Raw genomic sequence first — 23,705 nt, 5'->3', positions numbered from 1 at the left:
CATTATTATTATTTTTTTTAGTTTTTTTCACTTCTTTGGACCAAAATGATTCCTCTTCGGGAAAGGCTCGATGCAGAATAAACTACTCGACTGACCTTTGTGGATTTAGATTTCTGATTATGCCGGAGACTTATTAAATAATGAAGGAAGATGTTTGCTATTTATTCCAAGTAGAGAGCAGCAAATCTGGAGAATTGTGAAAGTCCTTGGGGACTTTTCTTAAAGGGGTTTTCCACTTTATAGTGCTCACACAGCATTCACCACTTGGGTGTGGGGGGGTGGGGGGTTATCAACATTTTCTCAAACTGGTGCAAAGAAAAAATGGCTTAGTTGTTCATATCGCAACCAATCAGATTCCATTTTTCACTTTTCAGAGCTCCTTTGGAAAATGAAAGGTAGAATCTGATTGGTTGCTATGGGAAACTGAGCCAAATTTTCCTTTGTACCAGTTTTAATAAAAACTTACCCAGGGAAGAGATGACACCAGTTACACTATGGGAAGAAGGCAGTCTGGTCTGATGAACGTGGACGGCTGGGTGTGTATGCGTCACTTACCTGGAGAAGAGATGACACCAGTTACACTATGGTAGAACCGACAATAAATTCTCAGCCAGTGAGAAGACCATATGTGAGAATTAACTCAATGAATCCGAAAGACAACAAAACACATATGCATAAGTAATATATTTTATTAAATAGTCACATAAGGACAACAACGTAGACAATAATGGATAAAATTGATGAACAAAATAGCAGTAATGTAGTGGCACTGTGGACCAGCGCAACACCAAGGTACCAGATGGTAAATCTATCCCCCAAGCGCACGTCAACTCTTGGTCTAAATAGGCCTAATGGCTAAAATATCTGAGATAAACCATCTCATAAACCAGACCATAGAGTGGCGTCAGCTTAAAAGATATAAATGCCACCATGCTGGCCTCATTCTAAGCATGAAATGGGTGCAGTGTGTAACAGGGTTGTTAACACCAAGTGGTTTAGTAAATCACAAATTACACTCAGCACCCAGATATGCAGCCAGCATGAGAACATACATGAATATATCAATGAAAACGATTCAAGGGGAACCAACCTGGAAACCTGAGAGAGCGCACCCCTGACGCGCGTTTCGCACAGCTTCCTCAAAAAGGGGCGTGTCCGTTCGGCCTATGCATCTGCACTTTAAATACTGTCACAGCTGAAAGAAATGTGCCCTAAACCTATCACAGCATACCAGGCTGATTACCGACACTCTATCACCTGCGCCCATGCTGAACTGCCTCCTATCAGAGCTCCGACGTTTCCCCTCCGCTTGATCTCACGTCACTTCCGCCCAAACTCTAGGTAGTACGCAGTACGTCACTACCGCCCATCCTCCAGCAACACTTCCGCACATACTCATCAACTGTGTCAGCACCGCAGCATCGTCATCAGGGGTGAGCTCAGCCCAGGGTCCGTCACTTTAATAGAAGTATCTCACATATATCAAATGCCTAATAAGGGTTGGGAATATTAAACAGACACAAGGCTTATTTCACTACATTAAGCAGTACGATGTCTCTATAATATCTATACATAAAATATGACATAGGGAATTTAATGCAAAAGGTGAAAGTATAAAAAATGAAAATATATAAAGTGAAAATATAATCGATGTGGGTAGTGTATGGCTAGGGTAACAGACAAATCTGTCACTCACCCAATCACTCAACCAAATCAATTGAAAACAAAATTACAAAATACTGTAATAAATAATAATGTGAATCACCTAATATACATAAAGTAATAAAAGGTTTGAACAGGGTTTTCGTAATATATCATCATTGACATTAATAGCATAATAAACAGATACATACAAATATTAAAATAACAATAATGATAATAATAATAATTTTGTTTTTATTAGTTTTGTAACAACATGGCCAGAACTAAGTAACCCACCTATACGACATGTCATATATATATATATACACGCATGTATATACGGAAATCCTAGCCATCCTTACAAAAGTGAGATATATCAATAAATACTGTACATAGATATCTGGATGTATAACATCCATACTCATATATAATTTATAAGTTATTAACGCAAGATATATACAAATCCCTAAATAAAGTGCTGAAAGTGATAAAGTGAAAGTGCTCAGTGCGCATGCAGTGCAAAGTGATAATCTGTAGGGCTCATATTAATGCCCTGCAAAATCTCAAACATCTTTAGACAATATTGAAACAAGTAAACCAAAATAATAGTGTCAATTACCCCCATACACCAAAACCCTAACTGTCAATCAATAAATAGAAAAGGAGGCATCAATTTCGCCACATGTGTCCAGGATTTCGACCACCCCATACAGTATATCCATCATCTTTATATGGATCCTTCCAGGCGAGACCTCGCTGTTAACAGGAATAGGACACACATCTCTCAATCCGTAACATACACAATCACGTCAGTGCATCCCGAATATGACACGAAATAAATCAAGACCTGTTAAAATACAAAAATTACAAACATTAAAATAATATAGCAGTTAAAACCAAAAAAGTCCTGGGCATTAAACCCAGACCAGGAGCAGATGAAACACAAAACACCTATTAGTCTGAACCAAGAGCACAGAGGAGCACACCAACAGAGCATGATTATTGTATCTGAAAGAGGAATCCTAGAGAACGGGGGATGGAAGTTGCACCATCTACAGAAATGGCGCAAAACTATTCCCCTCATTCAGCCCGAACGGTGCAACTGTATTTAACAGGAATATCCACTTTGTTTCCTTTTGGGCTAAAGTTTTCTTCCAATCTCCTCCTCTTGGGGAGATCAGTACACGATCCACACCCCTAATTCTGAGTAGGGTACTGTCCGAATTATGTTTGTCTTTAAAGTGTCGTGGCAAGGTCTTTAATTGTATGATATCTTGTTCTTCTCTTGATGCTTCGATGGCCAGTACATGTTCCCTAACCCTTCTTCTTAATTGCCGTGACGTCAGTCCAACATAAATGAGGTTGCATGGGCATATAGCCCAATACACAACCCCAATTGTTGAGCATGTGATAGTGTGTGTGATCTTGTACACTTTATCACCTGCCGCATTATGAAAATGAGTTGCTCTGTCCATATTAGTGCAGGCAACGCATTTCCCACATTCTTTACTCCCCCATGGTGGCCCTTTGTTACCAAACAACCCCCCTTCCTTTCCGACATAAAAACTGCGGACCAATTGGTCACGCAGATTCTTAGCCCTCCGGAACGTTGTTGAGACATGTGGGGGTATCACTTCCTGTAATTGGGGATCAGAGGTCAGTATGTTCCAGTATTTACTTAATGCTGTATTTACCTCTTTCCACTTACTGGTATATCCTGTGATGAACCTGATCTGTTGCGAATCTTGTCGAGTGTGTTTCCTATGTAGTAAGTCGCTTCTCCTTGAAAGTCGTGCACGCTTGTAAGCTGTCTCTATACATCGATTCCCATATCCTCTCTCTTCAAACCTTCTTCTTAAGTCCTCCGCCTGTACCTCAAATAGACTGTCAGATGAGCAAATCCTGCGCGCACGCAGGAATTGCCCCACCGGAATGCTCTTTATCAAATTACCTGGGTGTGACGATCCTGCGTGTAATAAAGCATTCACTGAGGTGCCCTTGCGGTATAGGTTGGTACCCAAATGTCCATTGGCATCCACCTGGAACATCACGTCTAAGAACTCAATATCCGTACGGGCCACCTTAAATGTGAGTTTGATATTCTTAGAGTTATTATTTAACACCCGGATATAGTTCTTGAATTCTTCCTCCGTCCCCTGCCAGATAATCAGTATATCATCGATATACCTACCCCAGTATTGGACCATACTGGACTCTGGCAGGGGACTGGATTGGAGGATGTCCCTCTCCCACAGCCCCAGGAACAAATTTGCATATGAGGGAGCACATGCCGCCCCCATTGCAGTGCCCTGGAGCTGTAGGTAGAAGGACCCCCCAAAAAGGAAGAAATTATGGGTAAGAACATAATTGAGAAGGATTAAAATAAAATCACACTTCTCCTTACCCAAAGCTGTGGTCCTCAAAAAGAATTGCGTGGCTTCCAACCCATCATGATGTTTAATTGAGGTATAGAGGGACTCCACGTCGCACGTAGCGATCAACATATCAGGTTCCAAATGTATACCCTCCATTTTCCTTAAGATGTCCGTCGTATCCTTTAAGTGAGTAGGTAACCCCTCCACCAGTGGCTGTAAAAAATGGTCAATGTATTTACAAACGGCATCATTTAAACCATTCACCCCCGATACGATGGGCCTACCAGGGGGTTTCATCGCATCCTTGTGAATCTTAGGCAAAAGATATAGGGTTGGAATCACAGGGTAATCAGGCAACAGGTGGGAAATCTGTTTCCTTGAGATGACCCCTTGTTCAAACCCGGATTGCAGGATAACCTCCAAATCCTGCTTAAATTTTATTAGGGGGTTAAATGTTAATTTCTTATAACAGTCGGCATTTTGTAACTGTCTCTGCACCTCTTTCTCATACATGCGTGTGGGCCATATCACGATGTTACCGCCTTTGTCGGCCTGTTTTAGGACCACATCATCCCACTTCCCAATCTGTTTCAATGCTTGTCTTTCACCAAACGTGCAGTTATCTCTCCCTTTTTGGTCAGAGATATGTGAAAGTTCATTTTCAACTAATTTCACAAAGTAATGCATTGATATATTCATGTATGTTCTCATGCTGGCTGCATATCTGGGTGCTGAGTGTAATTTGTGATTTACTAAACCACTTGGTGTTAACAACCCTGTTACACACTGCACCCATTTCATGCTTAGAATGAGGCCAGCATGGTGGCATTTATATCTTTTAAGCTGACGCCACTCTATGGTCTGGTTTATGAGATGGTTTATCTCAGATATTTTAGCCATTAGGCCTATTTAGACCAAGAGTTGACGTGCGCTTGGGGGATAGATTTACCATCTGGTACCTTGGTGTTGCGCTGGTCCACAGTGCCACTACATTACTGCTATTTTGTTCATCAATTTTATCCATTATTGTCTACGTTGTTGTCCTTATGTGACTATTTAATAAAATATATTACTTATGCATATGTGTTTTGTTGTCTTTCGGATTCATTGAGTTAATTCTCACATATGGTCTTCTCACTGGCTGAGAATTTATTGTCGGTTCTACTAATTATTTCCTGTGTTTTCACAGAGGAGTTGCTAAAAGCAAAGAGGATGGACTTCCACTCACGTGAGTCCACCTGGGTGTCCCAGGTGGATGCAGTTTTTGCAGGTGGCGCTGCGGAGGGCCCGGACCCAGGAGGCAGGAATGCCTCTGAGCTGAGGGCACAATTGAGGAATGCACTACACAGACGCATGAAATTGTGGTGGAACAAAGCCACTTTAGATAAATACATAGAAAGAGGACTTATCCCTAGAGGTTTAAGGGTACAGATGTTTCCGTCTTACGGACAAGAAGATGAGGAATTTTGCACAAAGTGGGAGTCAGCATGTGGCACATGCTCAGTTACGCTGATGCGCTTGATTACAGAATCTAACGGTAAGAATATGCTAATACTGGATGGTGAGATCACTAGACTTGAGGAACAGCTTTCCCAGAAAATAAATGGTGTTGAACTGGAAAGCTTCAAGAAAGAAATGGATGAGGCCTTCCTGGTTTGGGAAAAACAAATTAAAGCTGTGAAAACTAGAAAATTTCAACGTGATCAACAAGACATGGCAAGCAACAGAATTTATAAATGGAAATACAAGACGCATGAGGGTAGACCACGGTCTGTCTCACTGTCTTCGCGTACATCAAGAAGTGAAGACGGCAGTACATCTGGTCAGGACACACGCAGATACCCGAGGAGGGACAATAAACGCAAGCCTGGGGTAGTAAAGCAACCTGCCGGGAGGAGGGGTCAAGACGGTGGACGCCAATTACAGGTAATCAATTTGTCTGATCATGTGCTGACTGATGATCAAATGTCACTTTTGGCGAAAAGATTATCGTATTCACCTACCTGTATATTTGACTACTTCTCCACAGTGAAGGATCTACATCTGTTTGCCAGATGTCTTATTTTCAAAAAGATTTATTTTCAGAGACAGGATCCTAATTTTGCCACACAAATGGAACAGGAAGCACTAAGTAATTTAATTGCACTTTTGGAGGAACAAGAAATTGCAGAAAAATCTGGTGAGTTCCCCAAATCCCTGATTCCAAAGTCAAAAAACTTCCCAGCCTTGTCATTATATTCCAATGTGCATTACTTTGTGAAATTAGTTGAAAATGAACTTTCACATATCTCTGACCAAACAGGGAGAGATAACTGCACGTTTGGTGAAAGACAAGCATTGAAACAGATTGGGAAGTGGGATGATGTGGTCCTAAAACAGGCCGACAAAGGCGGTAACATCGTGATATGGCCCACACGCATGTATGAGAAAGAGGTGCAGAGACAGTTACAAAATGCCGACTGTTATAAGAAATTAACATTTAACCCCCTAATAAAATTTAAGCAGGATTTGGAGGTTATCCTGCAATCCGGGTTTGAACAAGGGGTCATCTCAAGGAAACAGATTTCCCACCTGTTGCCTGATTACCCTGTGATTCCAACCCTATATCTTTTGCCTAAGATTCACAAGGATGCGATGAAACCCCCTGGTAGGCCCATCGTATCGGGGGTGAATGGTTTAAATGATGCCGTTTGTAAATACATTGACCATTTTTTACAGCCACTGGTGGAGGGGTTACCTACTCACTTAAAGGATACGACGGACATCTTAAGGAAAAATGGAGGGTATACATTTGGAACCTGATATGTTGATCGCTACGTGCGACGTGGAGTCCCTCTATACCTCAATTAAACATCATGATGGGTTGGAAGCCACGCAATTCTTTCTGAGGACCACAGCTTATGGGTAAGGAGAAGTGTGATTTTATTTTAATCCTTCTCAATTATGTTCTTACCCATAATTTCTTCCTTTTTGGGGGGTCCTTCTACCTACAGCTCCAGGGCACTGCAATGGGGGCGGCATGTGCTCCCTCATATGCAAATTTGTTCCTGGGGCTGTGGGAGAGGGACATCCTCCAATCCAGTCCCCTGCCAGAGTCCAGTAATGGTCCAATACTGGGGTAGGTATATCGATGATATACTGATTATCTGGCAGGGGACGGAGGAAGGAATTCAAGAACTATATCCGGGTGTTAAATAATAACTCTAAGAATATCAAACTCACATTTAAGGTGGCCCGTACGGATATTGAGTTCTTAGACGTGATGTTCCAGGTGGATGCCAATGGACATTTGGGTACCAACCTATACCGCAAGGGCACCTCAGTGAATGCTTTATTACACGCAGGATCGTCACACCCAGGTAATTTGATAAGAGCATTCCGGTGGGGCAATTCCTGCGTGCGCGCAGGATTTGCTCATCTGACAGTCTATTTGAGGTACAGGCGGAGGACTTAAGAAGAAGGTTTGAAGAGAGAGGATATGGGAATCGATGTATAGAGACAGCTTACAAGCGTGCACGACTTTCAAGGAGAAGCGACTTACTACATAGGAAACACACTCGACAAGATTCGCAACAGATCAGGTTCATCACAGGATATACCAGTAAGTGGAAAGAGGTAATACAGCATTAAGTAAATACTGGAACATACTGACCTCTGATCCCCAATTACAGGAAGTGATACCCCCACATGTCTCAACAACGTTCCGGAGGGCTAAGAATCTGCGTGACCAATTGGTCCGCAGTTTTTATGTCGGAAAGGAAGGGGGGTTGTTTGGTAACAAAGGGCCACCATGGGGGAGTAAAGAATGTGGGAAATGCGTTGCCTGCACTAATATGGACAGAGCAACTCATTTTCATAATGCGGCAGGTGATAAAGTGTACAAGATCACACACACTATCACATGCTCAACAATTGGGGTTGTGTATTGGGCTATATGCCCATGCAACCTCATTTATGTTGGACTGACGTCACGGCAATTAAGAAGAAGGGTTAGGGAACATGTATTGGCCATTGAAGCTTCAAGAGAAGAAAAAGATGTTATACAATTAAAGACCTTGCCACGACACTTTAAAGACAAACATAATTCGGACAGTACCCTACTTAGAATTAGGGGTGTGGATCGTGTACTGATCTCCCCAAGAGGAGGAGATTGGAAGAAAACTTTAGCCCAAAAGGAAACAAAGTGGATATTCCTGTTAAATACAGTTGCACCGTTCGGGCTGAATGAGGGGAATAGTTTTGCGCCATTTCTGTAGATGGTGCAACTTCCATCCCCCGTTCTCTAGGATTCCTCTTTCAGATACAATAATCATGCTCTGTTGGTGTGCTCCTCTGTGCTCTTGGTTCAGACTAATAGGTGTTTTGTGTTTCATCTGCTCCTGGTCTGGGTTTAATGCCCAGGACTTTTTTGGTTTTAACTGCTATATTATTTTAATGTTTGTAATTTTTGTATTTTAACAGGTCTTGATTTATTTCGTGTCATATTCGGGATGCACTGACGTGATTGTGTATGTTACGGATTGAGAGATGTGTGTCCTATTCCTGTTAACAGCGAGGTCTCGCCTGGAAGGATCCATATAAAGATGATGGATATACTGTATGGGGTGGTCGAAATCCTGGACACATGTGGCGAAATTGAAGCCTCCTTTTCTATTTATTGATTGACAGTTAGGGTTTTGGTGTATGGGGGTAATTGACACTATTATTTTGGTTTACTTGTTTCAATATTGTCTAAAGATGTTTGAGATTTTGCAGGGCATTAATATGAGCCCTACAGATTATCACTTTGCACTGCATGCGCACTGAGCACTTTCACTTTATCACTTTCAGCACTTTATTTAGGGATTTGTATATATCTTGCGTTAATAACTTATAAATTATATATGAGTATGGATGTTATACATCCAGATATCTATGTACAGTATTTATTGATATATCTCACTTTTGTAAGGATGGCTAGGATTTCCGTATATACATGCGTGTATATATATATATATATGACATGTCGTATAGGTGGGTTACTTAGTTCTGGCCATGTTGTTACAAAACTAATAAAAACAAAATTATTATTATTATCATTATTGTTATTTTAATATTTGTATGTATCTGTTTATTATGCTATTAATGTCAATGATGATATATTACGAAAACCCTGTTCAAACCTTTTATTACTTTATGTATATTAGGTGATTCACATTATTATTAATTACAGTATTTTGTAATTTTGTTTTCCATTGATTTGGTTGAGTGATTGGGTGAGTGACAGATTTGTCTGTTACCCTAGCCATACACTACCCACATCGATTATATTTTCACTTTATATATTTTCATTTTTTATACTTTCACCTTTTGCATTAAATTCCCTATGTCATATTTTATGTATAGATATTATAGAGACATCGTACTGCTTAATGTAGTGAAATAAGCCTTGTGTCTGTTTAATATTCCCAACCCTTATTAGGCATTTGATATATGTGAGATACTTCTATTAAAGTGACGGACCCTGGGCTGAGCTCACCCCTGATGACGATGCTGCGGTGCTGACACAGTTGATGAGTATGTGCGGAAGTGTTGCTGGAGGATGGGCGGTAGTGACGTACTGCGTACTACCTAGAGTTTGGGCGGAAGTGACGTGAGATCAAGCGGAGGGGAAACGTCGGAGCTCTGATAGGAGGCAGTTCAGCATGGGCGCAGGTGATAGAGTGTCGGTAATCAGCCTGGTATGCTGTGATAGGTTTAGGGCACATTTCTTTCAGCTGTGACAGTATTTAAAGTGCAGATGCATAGGCCGAACGGACACGCCCCTTTTTGAGGAAGCTGTGCGAAACGCGCGTCAGGGGTGCGCTCTCTCAGGTTTCCAGGTTGGTTCCCCTTGAATCGTTTTCATTGATATATTCATGTATGTTCTCATGCTGGCTGCATATCTGGGTGCTGAGTGTAATTTGTGATTTACTAAACCACTTGGTGTTAACAACCCTGTTACACACTGCACCCATTTCATGCTTAGAATGAGGCCAGCATGGTGGCATTTATATCTTTTAAGCTGACGCCACTCTATGGTCTGGTTTATGAGATGGTTTATCTCAGATATTTTAGCCATTAGGCCTATTTAGACCAAGAGTTGACGTGCGCTTGGGGGATAGATTTACCATCTGGTACCTTGGTGTTGCGCTGGTCCACAGTGCCACTACATTACTGCTATTTTGTTCATCAATTTTATCCATTATTGTCTACGTTGTTGTCCTTATGTGACTATTTAATAAAATATATTACTTATGCATATGTGTTTTGTTGTCTTTCGGATTCATTCAGTTACACTATGGGAAGAAGGCGGTCTGGTCTGATGAATCATGTTACCTCACGTGGATGGCTGGGTGTGTATGCGTCACTTACCTGGAGAAGAGATGACATCAGGTGCACTATGGGAAAGAGGTGGCCTGGTCTGATAAATTATGTTACATCATCTGGACGGCTGGGTGTGTCTGAGTCACTTACCTGGGGAAGAGATGGCACCAGTTACACTATGGGAAGAAGGTGGCCTGGTCTGATGAATCACATTACATCATGTGGATGGCCGGGTGCATGTGAGTAATTTACCTAGGGTAGAGATGCCACCAGTTACACTATGGGAAGAAGGCAGCCTGGTCTGATGGATCACTTAACATCACTTGGACGGTGCATGTGAGTCACTTACCTGGAGAAAAGATGGCACCAGGTGTACTATTAGAAGAAGGCAGCCTGGTCTGATGAATCACGTTGCATCATGTGGAAACCTTGAATTCTGGGGATGTTACACGTATCACCTACCTAATCGTTGTGCAAACAAGTAACCTCTTCAAAGCCGCGGTGCCCCCTAATGGGAGTAGCAGGATGCTGTGGCCACACTACAAAAACTGTCTGAGAATGAGGAACATGATAAAGAGATGAAGGTGATGACTTGTTCCTAAATTCCCAGATCTCAATCTAATCTTCACCTGAGTCTGATCCATGAAGGATAAGGTGCCCGATCACAGGACACCTTGTATGTCTTGTGGAGTCCAGGCTTTGACGGGTCAGAACTGTTTGGAGGCACAAGGGGGACCTTCACCGTATATTTACCAGGCGGCTTTATATACAGTATTTTATAGTGTTTTTTGTCCATTTATTCTTAGTTATTCTGGTCCATGGCGGGTGTTCCCTCAGCTCGTTGCACACGCTGCTCAGTGCAGTTTAATATATTTTGGTTTATAAAACAGCCTCTAAACACTCGTCTGTGGGGAGGATTTATAGATATAATTAGCACAAAACATTAGTGTGAAGCCAATAAAACTCTGGCAGTCACATATAGTATGTGTTGCTGCTCCAACCACCACTGATCGAACACAGTCCCTCGCAGGCAGCTCCCATTTATCTGTATTAAATGGTTCAGAGTACAGAGCTGGTGCCTGCCAGGCGGACTACATGCAAATCCGCTATATATTACAGCAAAAAAAAAAAAAAAACATGTAAACTAATACATTATAAAAAAAATCACAAAGATCTTTATTGAATGAATACCAGTAAAATACATACAATTAAAAAAGCTCCAGACAAATAAATGTAAGATAAGACAACAGAGAGACTCAGATTCCCAGAGGAAGAAACAGCAAAATGCATTGGCAGTGGGACATTACCGGTGGTCAGAGTCCTTTATCCTGGTATTATGCCTTATTAGCTGCATTTTGCACTTTGAATTACATGAGGTTTCCTCCTAGTTTGATGTGACTAACGGAATTCTCCACTTTGGACATATGTTGTACTCTTTAGGTGGGCTTTGAGCGATTTTTGTATGTAATTTGCTTGGCACGTTCATTGAGAGGTGGGCGCTTGTCACGAACCAGCGGGTGTGAACCCACTGTGCCATGTGTCCTACCTCCCCTAAGGGAGTTGTCTAAGTGAACCCCTTGATTCTTCACAGTACCCCTGATGGTGGGGATAGACTTTACCGAGGGTAGGCACACGAGGCAGCTGGTCCAGACGGACCAGGAGGTACCTGAGAAAGGTACCAGAAGTACAAGCGTAGCCAGGCAGGGGGAGTTGTTACTAGGAGCAACAGTGCAGGACAGAAGGATGAGGAAGAGGCATAGTCAGACAGGCAAAAGGTCAGGGCAGGCGGCACAGGTACAGATCAGCAACAGGAGAGTCAAGGCAAGCAGGCAGGGATCAGACGGTTAGCAGAATCCAGGAACGAAGTACAATTCAGGAACACACGTGAGTATCAGGATCTTTAGCAAAACACAAGGATCTTGACACTGAGGCATCTGGGAAGGGGGCCGAGCCACTTATATATGCTCATGAGGGCTAGGATTGGTCAGCGAGGTCACATGACCTAACCCATAAAACCCAGGAAGTGACGCGCGCCGGCCCTTAAGGAAGTGCTGCAAAAAAACTGTAGCAAGCATGCTGTGGCAGGGGCTAAGATTAAACTGTGGAGCGGATCCTCAGAACCACAGCACCTACACAAAGAGCCCAGAGCTGCAGCGATGAATGGGAAGCTCCGCCACAGATAACTGCTGAGCACGGCGCCCAGGATCGCGGTGGTAAACAGGGGAACAGCGGCGCACAGCAGCCGCTGTTACACCTTTAGTCCGCCTGGTGTCCCTGTTGTTTTATCTTCCATTTTTTTTAATGTGCTAGCTATTAGTTGAGACCCTTACAGGATGGAGAATAGAGGGATGCATCTGTAACATCCCAGAGTTATGTTACAAAACTCTTTTACCCCGCTACAATCTGTTAAGTTTATTTATACTGTCATCTAATGTGATTTTATCCAATATTCTCACAAATGTGCATTTTCTAAGCCGTATAAATGTAAATGCTGCAATGCAATGTGTTACCAGGGACTTAGTGTCAGTTTAGTGTTTCTAGACTGGAATAGCCAGGACTGGAATAGCCAGGATCTTGTCTCGGCTGAGACAATTGATCATCATTCCCAGTCTGAGCCCTTCAGCCTTAGCTGGTAGAAAGCAAGCAGCCACCTCCAGTATTCCAGGAAGAACCATACCCTGTGAGCACAACTGTGAGTACTGTCCAGAGACCAGGAGAAGCCAAATTCCTCCTCAGCAAGTCAGTCCCCAATACAGCAGAAGACAGATAGCACAGAAGATATTAATTCCTGCCACATTACAGAGCCACAAGCAGACGACTTATCCTGCAAAAGAGCTCCAGGCATATGATAGCAGAAGATATAGATTCCTGCCACACATTGCCAATACCTGCTGGGACTTCAGACTATTGCTGTATCTCGGTATGAAAACTCCGTAGGCGGCGCTCACCTGGTCAGTCTTGCGATGGAAGCACGGACTGTGCTTGGAAGGGGCACCAGTTGCAAGCTATATGAAAAAAAAGACGGGATGGCCAGCTTCCAAAAAAAGATGTTCTTTATTCCAAAAATGACACAGGATAAAAACAATCCAACACGGCAAGCAGGTTTACATGTTTCGGATGCTCTAATACTGATCCTTGTTCATGAATAAGGATCAGTATAGAGCATCCGAAACATGTAGACCTGCTTGCCGTGTTGGATTGTTTTTTATTCTGTGTCATTTTTGGAATAAAGAACAACATCTTTTTTAGGAAGCTGGACATCCCGTCTTATTTTTCATATATATTGCTGTATCTCGCATGGATTATGGCTGCATCAAGTAAAGACCAGTTTGAACTATATTCCAAGTCTGGATCTCAATTATTGCTACTAAATCCCTCAATTACTCCTACTAGCAACACACTCATTTTATTGCAAGTGAGCCAGGATCCAGGAGTCCAGCCGTACCCAGGTAGGAGACACCGTTGACACCATTACTGCTACCACACAGAGACATTTCACCACTCTGGCATTCCTAACCTGGTACGTGAGTTACAACACCTCAAAGGGCCCTGCGTTAGTACCCTGCGCACGCTGCAATTGGCGTCACAAACAAAAACCATAGACTATCATTTACACCTGACCCAGCCATTGCTTATATTGGCGTCAGAGTGCATTTTCCTAATGCGGCTTACGGCACATCTATAGCAGCATTTGAATTAACCTCTGTAAGACCGGACCATTTTTTGGGTTCCAGAATCACAATATATAATTTTGTTTTATATCTCTTCCTGAAATATACTTTTTGTTGTTGTAGAGAAACGAAATATGTGGGGGCCATTATATGTTCTCTATTAAATGAAATCCATACTTTCAGGGGAGCACCCAGGAATTTTGTCTAGGGGGGGTCTGAAAGGCAAAAATAGCCCCCTTTATATTTAAAAATGCAGGGTCGGGGATGTAGTGTGTTGCGCTGATTCTTTTACTTGGCGATTCTAAAAGCTCTGTAAGAAAATAACAATGTGGCAAATTTTTGGGATCCCGCCCATTATTAAAAGCCCCTCCTACATATAATAGGCCACTCCCAACAAACACTGTACAGCTGACATTTTATAGTTGCGGCCTGTCTCTACACATATAGAAAAATAGGCCAGCACTACTCACTATTAATATAGCAGATCCAATACGTGGTGGTGCCTGTAGCATTAAATCCTGGTCCTGGGATTTCCGTAGTAGAAAATGTTGAATAAGCCACGGCACTCCAGAGGGATTCCAATCAATTTCTTTATTAAATTTCTTTATTACACCTTGTGTAGTACACAAGGTGTAATAAAGAAATTGATTGGAATCCCTCTGGAGTGCCGTGGCTTATTCAACATTTTCTGTCTCTACACATCATACGGAGGGGGGGGGAGGTCTGTCCTGGCTGCACTGCCTGCTTCACATCATACAATAAACAGCTGGCTACAGCCAGGAAGCTCCTCCGCTCTCCTCCCTCCCCAGGATCCTGCTCGAGGCCTGTGGTTCCCCCCACCATCTGCCACCCCGCCCGTGGCCTGCTGCCCCCCTTGACCGTCCTCACCCAGCTCTGAATCCTCCTTCTGCAAATGGCAGGGGGGGGAGCCGGAGCATCTCCTCTCCTACATAGCACCACATACCTCTTACATCCAGTGATGTCACCTTTGTTGTAGACGTTCTCTTTCCTCATCTTCTCCATTCAGACCAGACCGCCAGGACAACCCCTTCAAATGATTACATTCTGTCTTCTTGCAACCACCACTAGAGGGAGCTCACTGTATACCAACCTACACACCTCCAATCAAACTCAATAGTAAATAAGTCTTCAGTTACCTCCTAAGCTCCCCCTAGTGCTGGAGGTAGGCAGTCAGAATTTTCTCTGGTTGTATGGTAGGAAAAATGATTTTCAGAGCTCTGTAATAGAAAGAAACACACAAAGCTCCTGCCCTTGTATTACTGGTCATATTGGTCACTCAGCTTGTAAGGGGATGCCCCGATGAGGACTGTTGGAGCACTTAATCATCCCTTCCAGCAGACAGTATGTCCAGTTTGTTTGTCCGTTTTTTGTTTCCATCTCCACACCCATTTTCCATCCCCCAGCCCTTTTTTAAAGGGCGTCCTGTCCCCTCAACGCTATTTGGACACCAGGGCCGCTTCTAATGATGTAAAATCTCAGCACCACATACAGTTAAAGTATAGGAGCTGATTTCCAGGAGAAAGCTCTGTCCATAAGTGGGCAGCCCTGAGCGTGTTCGCGGGGCTACCCAGTTGCGGGGCTTCACGAGCTGTGTTTTGGCTGCACTGTACCCTTAACACTGTAGAGGTGGGCACGCGGTTGTACTGAGGTCAGGGGTCAGGTTGCATCTTAGGTGGGGCCAAGAGATAGGTGCAGCTGGAGCCCCTCGTGGGCAGTTACAGACCGCTACCTACGCCATGGACCTCCGCTGCCAAAAACCTTCTATGCCCAGCAACCGTCAGCTGTGTGCGTACTGACGACTGTGAGTAATGGGCCGTTGCTGTGTACCGCGAGACGCTGTGAGGACTGTGGCTGGTGGTGACCACCTAAAGGGCCTGTTGTGAGTACGCTGTGAGCATGGGAAGATTCTGCCCTGCCGCTAGGGGAAAGCAGCTGGTACAAGTGGCCTGGTGGCGGGTGGAGTTCTTATTTTTGGGGCAATTGCTCATTAATGACCCAGAGATATAGGCGGACGCTTCAGCCTGGGATCCGGTTATCACAGACATTATTTCAGCTTTCTCCTCCAGGATCAGGTGCACCGATCGATAACTACTCATAACCTCTCCCATCGTTCTCATTACCAGACCGTTCCCTTGGCTCCTTGGCAGAGATTTGGAGGAAATCTATTTCCTGTGAAATCTTCAGCTTATGTGGCATCACGAAAGTCATCAGAAAGATGTATTTTCACCCCGACTTCCTATGATTAGTTCACAACAAGCCTGTGCCGCTTCTCATTGTCTCCATTTTCATGAGGCTTCCTATGAAGCTGTCTTCCCCGATGACTTGTAAAGAGATAAGACGAGGGTTGTGGTTACTAAACATTTACGGTGCTGGAAATAGGAAAACGCCTCTGCATGTACAGTAAAAGAACAGGTACCCCCACAATAATAAAAATCTATTCAGTTGGTTCTGTTGTTTGTAAAAGTGCAGCATCGGACTGATAACCACCCGTAGAATAAATCTGGAAATATAAGTATGAATCAGTATCCAAAGTAAAAAAAAAAAAAGTATTATTGAAATACATTATATTTCAGTATAATTTATTCATTTATTTAAAATGGGTGTGTTGGCTGCTGCTGAACATCATCATACAAACCTCAGCTGCTGCAGAACCTCATAATACACACATCATCTGCTGCAGAGCCTCATAATACACACATCATCTGCTGCAAAACCTCATAATACACACCTCAGCTGCTGCAGAACCTCATAATACACACCTTAGCTACTACAGAACAGCATAATACACACCTTAGCTACTACAGAACAGCTTAATACACACCTCAGCTGCTGCAGAACAGCTTAATACACACCTCAGCTGCTGCAGAACATCACAATACACACCTCAGCTGCTGCAGAACAGCTTAATACACACCTCAGCTGCTGCAGAACATCACAATACACACCTCAGCTGCTGCAGAACATCATAATACACACCTCAGCTGCTGCAGAACCACATAATACACACCTCAGCTGCTGCAGAACCTCATAACACACACCTCAGCTGCTGCAGAACCTCATAATGCACATCTCTGATGCTGCAGAACCTCATAATACATGCCTCAGCTTCTGCAGAACCACATAATGCACACCTCAACTGCTGCAGAACCTCATAATACACATCTCTGATGCTGCAGAACATGATAATACATGCCTCAGCTTCTGCAGAACCACATAATACACACCTCAGCTGCTGCAGAACCAAATAATACACACCTCAGCTGCTGCAGAACCTCATAATACACATCTCTGATGCTGCAGACCCTGATAATACACACCTCACCCGATGCAATCTTTCTTTATAAATATTAGGAATCACCTCAGAGATCCATGACCTGCATCTATGTAGTCGGCCTGTGGCCTAACATTTTTATGTGGAGGGGTCTCCTTGGTGACTTCTCATATTCTTATAATTCACAGATACAGCAGAAAAGATGGTCGTTGGGCTCCTCCCTGTATGACGAGTGACTTGCGTCCTCATTTTACCGTCCTACTGTACACCGACGTACAAGTTTACTTCTAGAATCAGCAACAATGTGCACTTTGAGCCCGGCCGGCCTCACGTTCTGATTGGTTCTATTCCGGGGGTGTGAGCCTTTTTCTGCTACAAAGTATAAGAGTAACGTTCTCACATCATCATTGGGATTATCAGTCGCTGGAAGTCTTACGGAATGAAAATAGATATTCACAGTCACATTCTGCCCAAGGAGTGGCCTGACCTCAAGCAGGTAAGTGTCGTATATGCCATGCATTAATACTTTCCTGTTTTAGGAAGCCCTCCCACAAAAATGTTTATTCTCTGGCCCGTTACAAAGGTGCAGGATCCAGACTGGCGGTATTCATGAGTTACTGCTCCCTTCTGGTCCTCAGCTGTGTCATGTGACATTGACTATCTACCTGACGCAGCGTCATATGTTTAGGCAGCAGTCATGGTCTCCAAATTTTAAACAGGTTCTCTACCCAACATAACATGACGTCCACCCCCCCCCACCCCCCACCCCCACCATTACATCATCAGTACAGCGCCTGCATTTGGGCAATGGACAGAATGTAGCTCTGGGCAAACTGAAAAGTGTCTCATTCAGTTAGTTCAGAAGGAGAAGTACAGTAAGCTGCTCAGGGGTGTTGCTAGGGTGTAGATCAGGATCACAAGCCTCAAGGTATATTTCCCCTCCCCACCCACACAAAAAAAAATTATGCACATGCATATATTATTATTAAATTACACCACAACCAAATATTACCACCATATTCTTACCAAACAAAGAATATTACCCATGATACCACTGCGCAAGGCCTAAATAATACCGCCACCCCATGACTGATATGTAGTGACTAAGTAATACCACTAGACTGTTACCGAATAGAAACTATTATACAAAGACCATGCAAAGGCCAATACTACCAGTGATATCACTATACAAAGTCCAAATTACTGTTACACCATGACCAGCACCAATTATAGCTTGCTGCTTTTCCAAGTGCTGATTTTATAAGTGCATTGGAGATATTCAGGAGACTAACTTAGTCTAACGCAGAGCTTTTCCACTGTAGCAGAACTTCAGTGGTGTTTCTGGTGAATACTCAGACACTGTGTTTCAAAACAGTCCTGATTTTACAAGTGCATTGGAGATATTCAGGAGATACTCATGAGGTAATCTGGAGGTGGATACAATCTAAACAAGTAAGATTTGCTTGTTTAAAATCCTTCCCCTCTTTACAATAGCAGACCTGGTTCTGTGCAGGAATTGTTGTGCTTTTATTTCAGGTTCCACTCTTCGGAGGTTTGGATACTGTCTGATCTGTAGACAGCTCTCCATAATGCAGCAGGAAATTGACTTTTTTAAATATGAGATTTGTAAATTAACCATTAAACAAACTCAGGCTGACAACATTGCAATGCCACTGCCACAGAGGCCCCCTAGAAATGGAAGATGGGTTACTGCAGGTTCTGGTAGACTGAGAGTTGTGGATAGAAGACATGTCCCACAGTCTGTGGCTCTCCATAATTCATTTGCAGCACTTTCAGAGTGCAAGAGCAACATGGAGGATGGCTCAAGCACAGTGGGTGAGAAACAATCATCTCCAATGCCTAAAGTATGCAAGACTGCAGCCAAAGACAAAAAGGAGAAGGTGAGGACTGATAGTAAGCAGCTGTTGGTGGGCGATTCCATCATAAGAGGTGTGAAGTTTGAGGAGAATGGTGTTGTGAGATGTCTCCCTGGTGCTACCGCTAGCAGGGATAGACGACGGATCCTTAATATTGTTAGGCAAGCAAAGCAGGAAAGGGAGGTGGATGTTATTGTCCATCTTGGAACAAATGATCTGGCTTGCAATGAGGTTTCAAAGGTGAAAGAAGCTTTTCACACACTTGGAAAGGATATATGGGAGGTTGCATCAACTGTTTCATTCTCTGCAGTTTTGCCTGTGCATAACCTTCAGCATGACAGGAAGATGCGCATTAAGGAATTCAATGTATGGCTTGGTGAATGGTGTCTGAACCAACCGTTTGGCTTTGTGTCTCATGTTAGCTCTTGTTGGAATGGAAAAGAACTGTACAAGAAAGATGGTTTGCATCTTTCTCTCAAGGGAACGAATGTCCTTGATTAACAGTTCCAAGTATTTGCTAAGGAGCATTTAAACTACGAAAGGGGGGCAAAAGAGTGATAATCCAGCAGTCCAACTGCCCCCCGGAACAATGCCAGAAGAGGCCAGTAGCACAAAAGTTAAGAAATGACAAGCTCAGAGTCTTGTCTACAAATGCTCGCAGTTTAGGGAATAAGATCAATTAACTTGAGGCTATAATGGCATCTGAGAATATAGATGTAGTGGCTGTTACTGAGACATGGTTCAATGGGAGTAATGACTGGGAAATAACAATACCAGGGTTCTCTCTATACAGGAAATTAGATTAGTGGTATACGAGTCCCTATCAGATTGGAACAGTTTCAATGGAGTCCAGGAGAAATGGGACTACTTAAAAGTGGCACTATTGAAGGCAACAGAAAATTGCATTAGGCTTGTCAGTAAAAGCAAAACAAGGAAGAGACCACTCTGGTACTCAGCAGAAGTGGCCAAAATCATTAAAAACAAAAAGATAGCATTTAGGAATTATAAAAAAAAAAAACACGAGGATGACAGGCAAATTTATAAGATTAGGCAGAGAGAGGACAAACAAGTTATAAGAGCTTCTAAAGCACAGGCAGAAGAGAAATTAGCACAGTCAGGGAAAAAAGGCGATAAGGCATTCTTCAGATACATAAATGAAAAAAGGAAACTAAAACAAGGAATTACAAAATTAAAAACAAAAAAAGGAAGGTATATGGAAGAAGATAAAGAACTAGCTGACTGCCTCAATGAATACTTCTGTTCAGTTTTTACAAAGGAAAATGAAGGAAAAGGACCTCAGTTAGGAAAGAAGATTAATTAATCTTTTGATGCATGTGTCTTTACAGAGGAAGAGGTTCTAAGTCAGCTGTCTAAAATTAATACAAATAAGTCACAGGGGCCTGATGGGATACACCCAAAGCTATTAAAAGAGCTCAGCGGTGAACTAGCAAAACCATTAACAGATTTATTTATCCAATCACTGGCAACAGGAGTCGTCCCAGAAGATTGGAAATTAGCAAATGTGCCCATTCACAAGAAAGGTAGTAGGGAGGAATAGGGCAACTATAGGCCAGTAAGCCTGACATCAATAGTGGGGAAATTATTGGAAACCATACTTAAGGAGAGGATTGTGGAACATGTAAAATCCCATGGATTGAAAGGTGAAAAACAGCATGGGTTTACTTCAGGGAGATCATGCCAAACTAATCTTATTGATTTTTTTTCATTAGGTGACTAAAATAATAGATGGCGGAGGTGCAGTAGACATCGCTTATCTAGACTCAGGTGACTAAAATAATAGATGGCGGAGGTGCAGTAGACATCGCTTATCTAGACTTTAGTAAGGCTTTTGATACTGTCCCACATAGAAGGCTTATCAATAAATTGCAGTCTTTGGGCTTGGACTCCCATATTGTTGAATGGATTAGGCAGTGGTTGAGGGACAGACAACAGAGGGTTGTAGTCAATGGAGTATATTCAGACCATGGTCTTGTTACCAGTGGGGTACCTCAGGGATCTGTTCTGGGACCCATATTGTTTAATATCTTTATCAGCGAAATTGCAGAAGGCCTCGATGGTAAGGTCTGTCTTTTTGATTGATGTTCCTAAAGGGATACACCAAATGGAAAAGGATTTAGGAAAACTAGAGGAATGGTCAAAAATCTGGCAACTAAAATTTATTGTTGATAAGTGCAAGATAATGCACCTGGGGCGTAAAAACCCAAGAGCAGAATATAAAATCAGTGATACAGTCCTAACCTCAGTATCTGAGGAAAGGTATTTAGGGATCATTATTTCAGAAGACTTAAAGGTAGGCAGACCATGTCATAGAGCAGCAGGAGATGCTAGCAGAATGCTTGGGTGTATAGGGAGAGGCATTACCAGTAGACAGAGGGGGGGTGCTCATGCCGCTCTACAGAGCACTAGTGAGACCTCATGTGGAGTATTGTGCTCAGTACTGGAGACCATATCTCCAGAAGGATATCAATACTTTGGAGAGAGTTCAGAGAAGAGCTACTAAACTGGTACATGGATTGCAGGATAAAACTTACCAGGAAAGATTAAAGGACCTTAACATGTATAGCTTGGAAGAAAGACGAGACAGAGGGGAGATGATAGAAACTGTTAAATACATAAAGGGAATCAACAAGGTAAAAGAGGAGAGAATATTTAAAAGAAGAAAAACTGCTACAAGAGGACATCGTTTTAAATTAGAGGGGCAAAGGTTTAAAAGTAATATCAGGAAGTATTACTTTACTGAGAGAGTAGTGGATGCAGGGAATAGCCTTCCTGCAGAAGTGTTAGCTGCAAATACAGTGGAGGAGTTTAAGCATGCATGGGATAGGCATAAGGCCATCCTTCATATAAGATAGGGCCGGGGGCTATCCATAGTATTCAGTATATTGGGCAGACTAGATGGGCCAAATGGTTCTTATCTGCCGACTCTATGTTTCTATTACCACCACATAGTGACTGACTAGAACCACCATACTGTTACTAAATAAAAACACTATTCAACAACCAGTATTACATGGCATACAGTGACTATATGTAACACCCCAGAGTGGTGTTACCACTTCTGCACCTTGCTACTGTCATTAACATTAATAGTGCCCCTTAATCATTAATCGTGCCCGCTCATAATTAATAGTGCCCCCTAATCATTAATAGTGCCTTCTCATTATAAACAGTGTCCCCTCATCATTAGCAGGGCCCCCTAATCATTAATAGTGCCCATGTCTAAGTAACAGTGCCTCATCATCACTAAGAGCACACCCTAACCGTTAAAAGTGTCCATGCCTAATTAATAGTGCCCCTCATCACTAATAGTGCAGCTTATTATTAATAGTGCCACTTATCATTAGTAGTACCACCTTATCATTAATAGTGCCACTTATTATTAGTAGTGCCCCCTCATCATTAATAGTTCTCCCTCACCCTTTATAGTCTCCTCTTGGTACTTCTAGTGCTCTTAACAGAAAATAATAATTCCTTACTCATCTTACCTTGATCCCCCGACAAGAGGCACAGCTCTCCAGCCCTCTGGCACTGGTGGCCTGCATTGCATTCCCTGTACCAGGTCGCTGATGTCTTCTAGGCCACAGGTCTAAACTGACTGTCACCAAGAGAATGGTAGAGTAGGGACTCTATAGCTCCATGCACTGCCATAGCGTCCTGAGGTGCTCCACTGCCCGTTACCTGAAGGTAGGGATCCAGATTGGCATCCTGCCTCTCCCCACTTCTCCAGAGTGACTGCTGTTTTAGGGAAACAGGATGGATCCCACCCCTGGTGGCCAGGAAGTCATTTTCTCTATTTTTTCCAATGAGACTGACATGGAGGCTCCGATAGGAATAAGCAGAGTCAGACTGTCCACACATAAGACGCTGTGTCAGGTGGAGAGTCACAGAGTCCGCCCAGGATCAGTTGGGAGAGAATAACTCATAAATACCGTCACCAGTAACAAGGTTACCTTCATTGCAGTTTACATCATGCACTATTCTAACGTGCCAGAGAAAATTTTGGTGAGAGTGCTTCTTTAAGGCTAGTTTCACACTAGCATTACAGTAAAAACATTTAGCTAATTGTATCCAGGATAGCTGGAAATGGCGGAAGCACCACCAAACCCAATTGACCATACTGGGGCCCAGTTTTGTTTCCAGCATTAGTTCTGGTTAAAAACTAGTACTAGAAATCTGCAGCATGTCAATTGTTTGTGCAATTTTTGATTTGGATTTCACTAGTGTTGATCGAGCTCCAAAGTGCTTGGGTCGAACACCTCAGGATGCTCGGGTGGAACACTTCGGGATGTTCGGGTGCTCTACCGAGCACCCTAGTATAATGGAACTCAATGTGAGAACCCGAGCATTAAACCAGGCAGCCCCTGCTCTGAAGAGGGGAGGGTGTCTGGTTCATAGGAAAAGGTCAGAAATTGATGGAAACTCCACTGAAATGGTTTGTGAACAGCATGCGGAGGATGTCTGGATGCATCTTGGACTCCCAGGT

General features: G+C 43.0%; 1 protein-coding gene across 1 annotated transcript in view; it reads left to right on the top strand.

Annotated features, from left to right (window-relative positions):
* The first annotated feature begins 17,679 nt into the window (after nt 1–17,679).
* ACMSD (aminocarboxymuconate semialdehyde decarboxylase) overlaps nt 17,680–23,705 on the top strand; it is a 43,778-nt gene continuing 37,752 nt past the window's right edge. Inside the window, exon 1 of the mRNA XM_044304893.1 lies at nt 17,680–17,820. Coding sequence (XP_044160828.1) covers nt 17,764–17,820 — 57 coding nt within the window. The 5' untranslated portion in view covers nt 17,680–17,763. The remainder of the gene's footprint in view (nt 17,821–23,705) is intronic.

This window comes from Bufo gargarizans, chromosome 8 (assembly GCF_014858855.1).
Source record: "Bufo gargarizans isolate SCDJY-AF-19 chromosome 8, ASM1485885v1, whole genome shotgun sequence".
In the NCBI taxonomy this organism is placed as follows: domain Eukaryota; kingdom Metazoa; phylum Chordata; class Amphibia; order Anura; family Bufonidae; genus Bufo; species Bufo gargarizans.
Note: the sequence above shows the minus strand (reverse complement) of the source record. Positions and strands in the feature narration are given on the sequence as shown.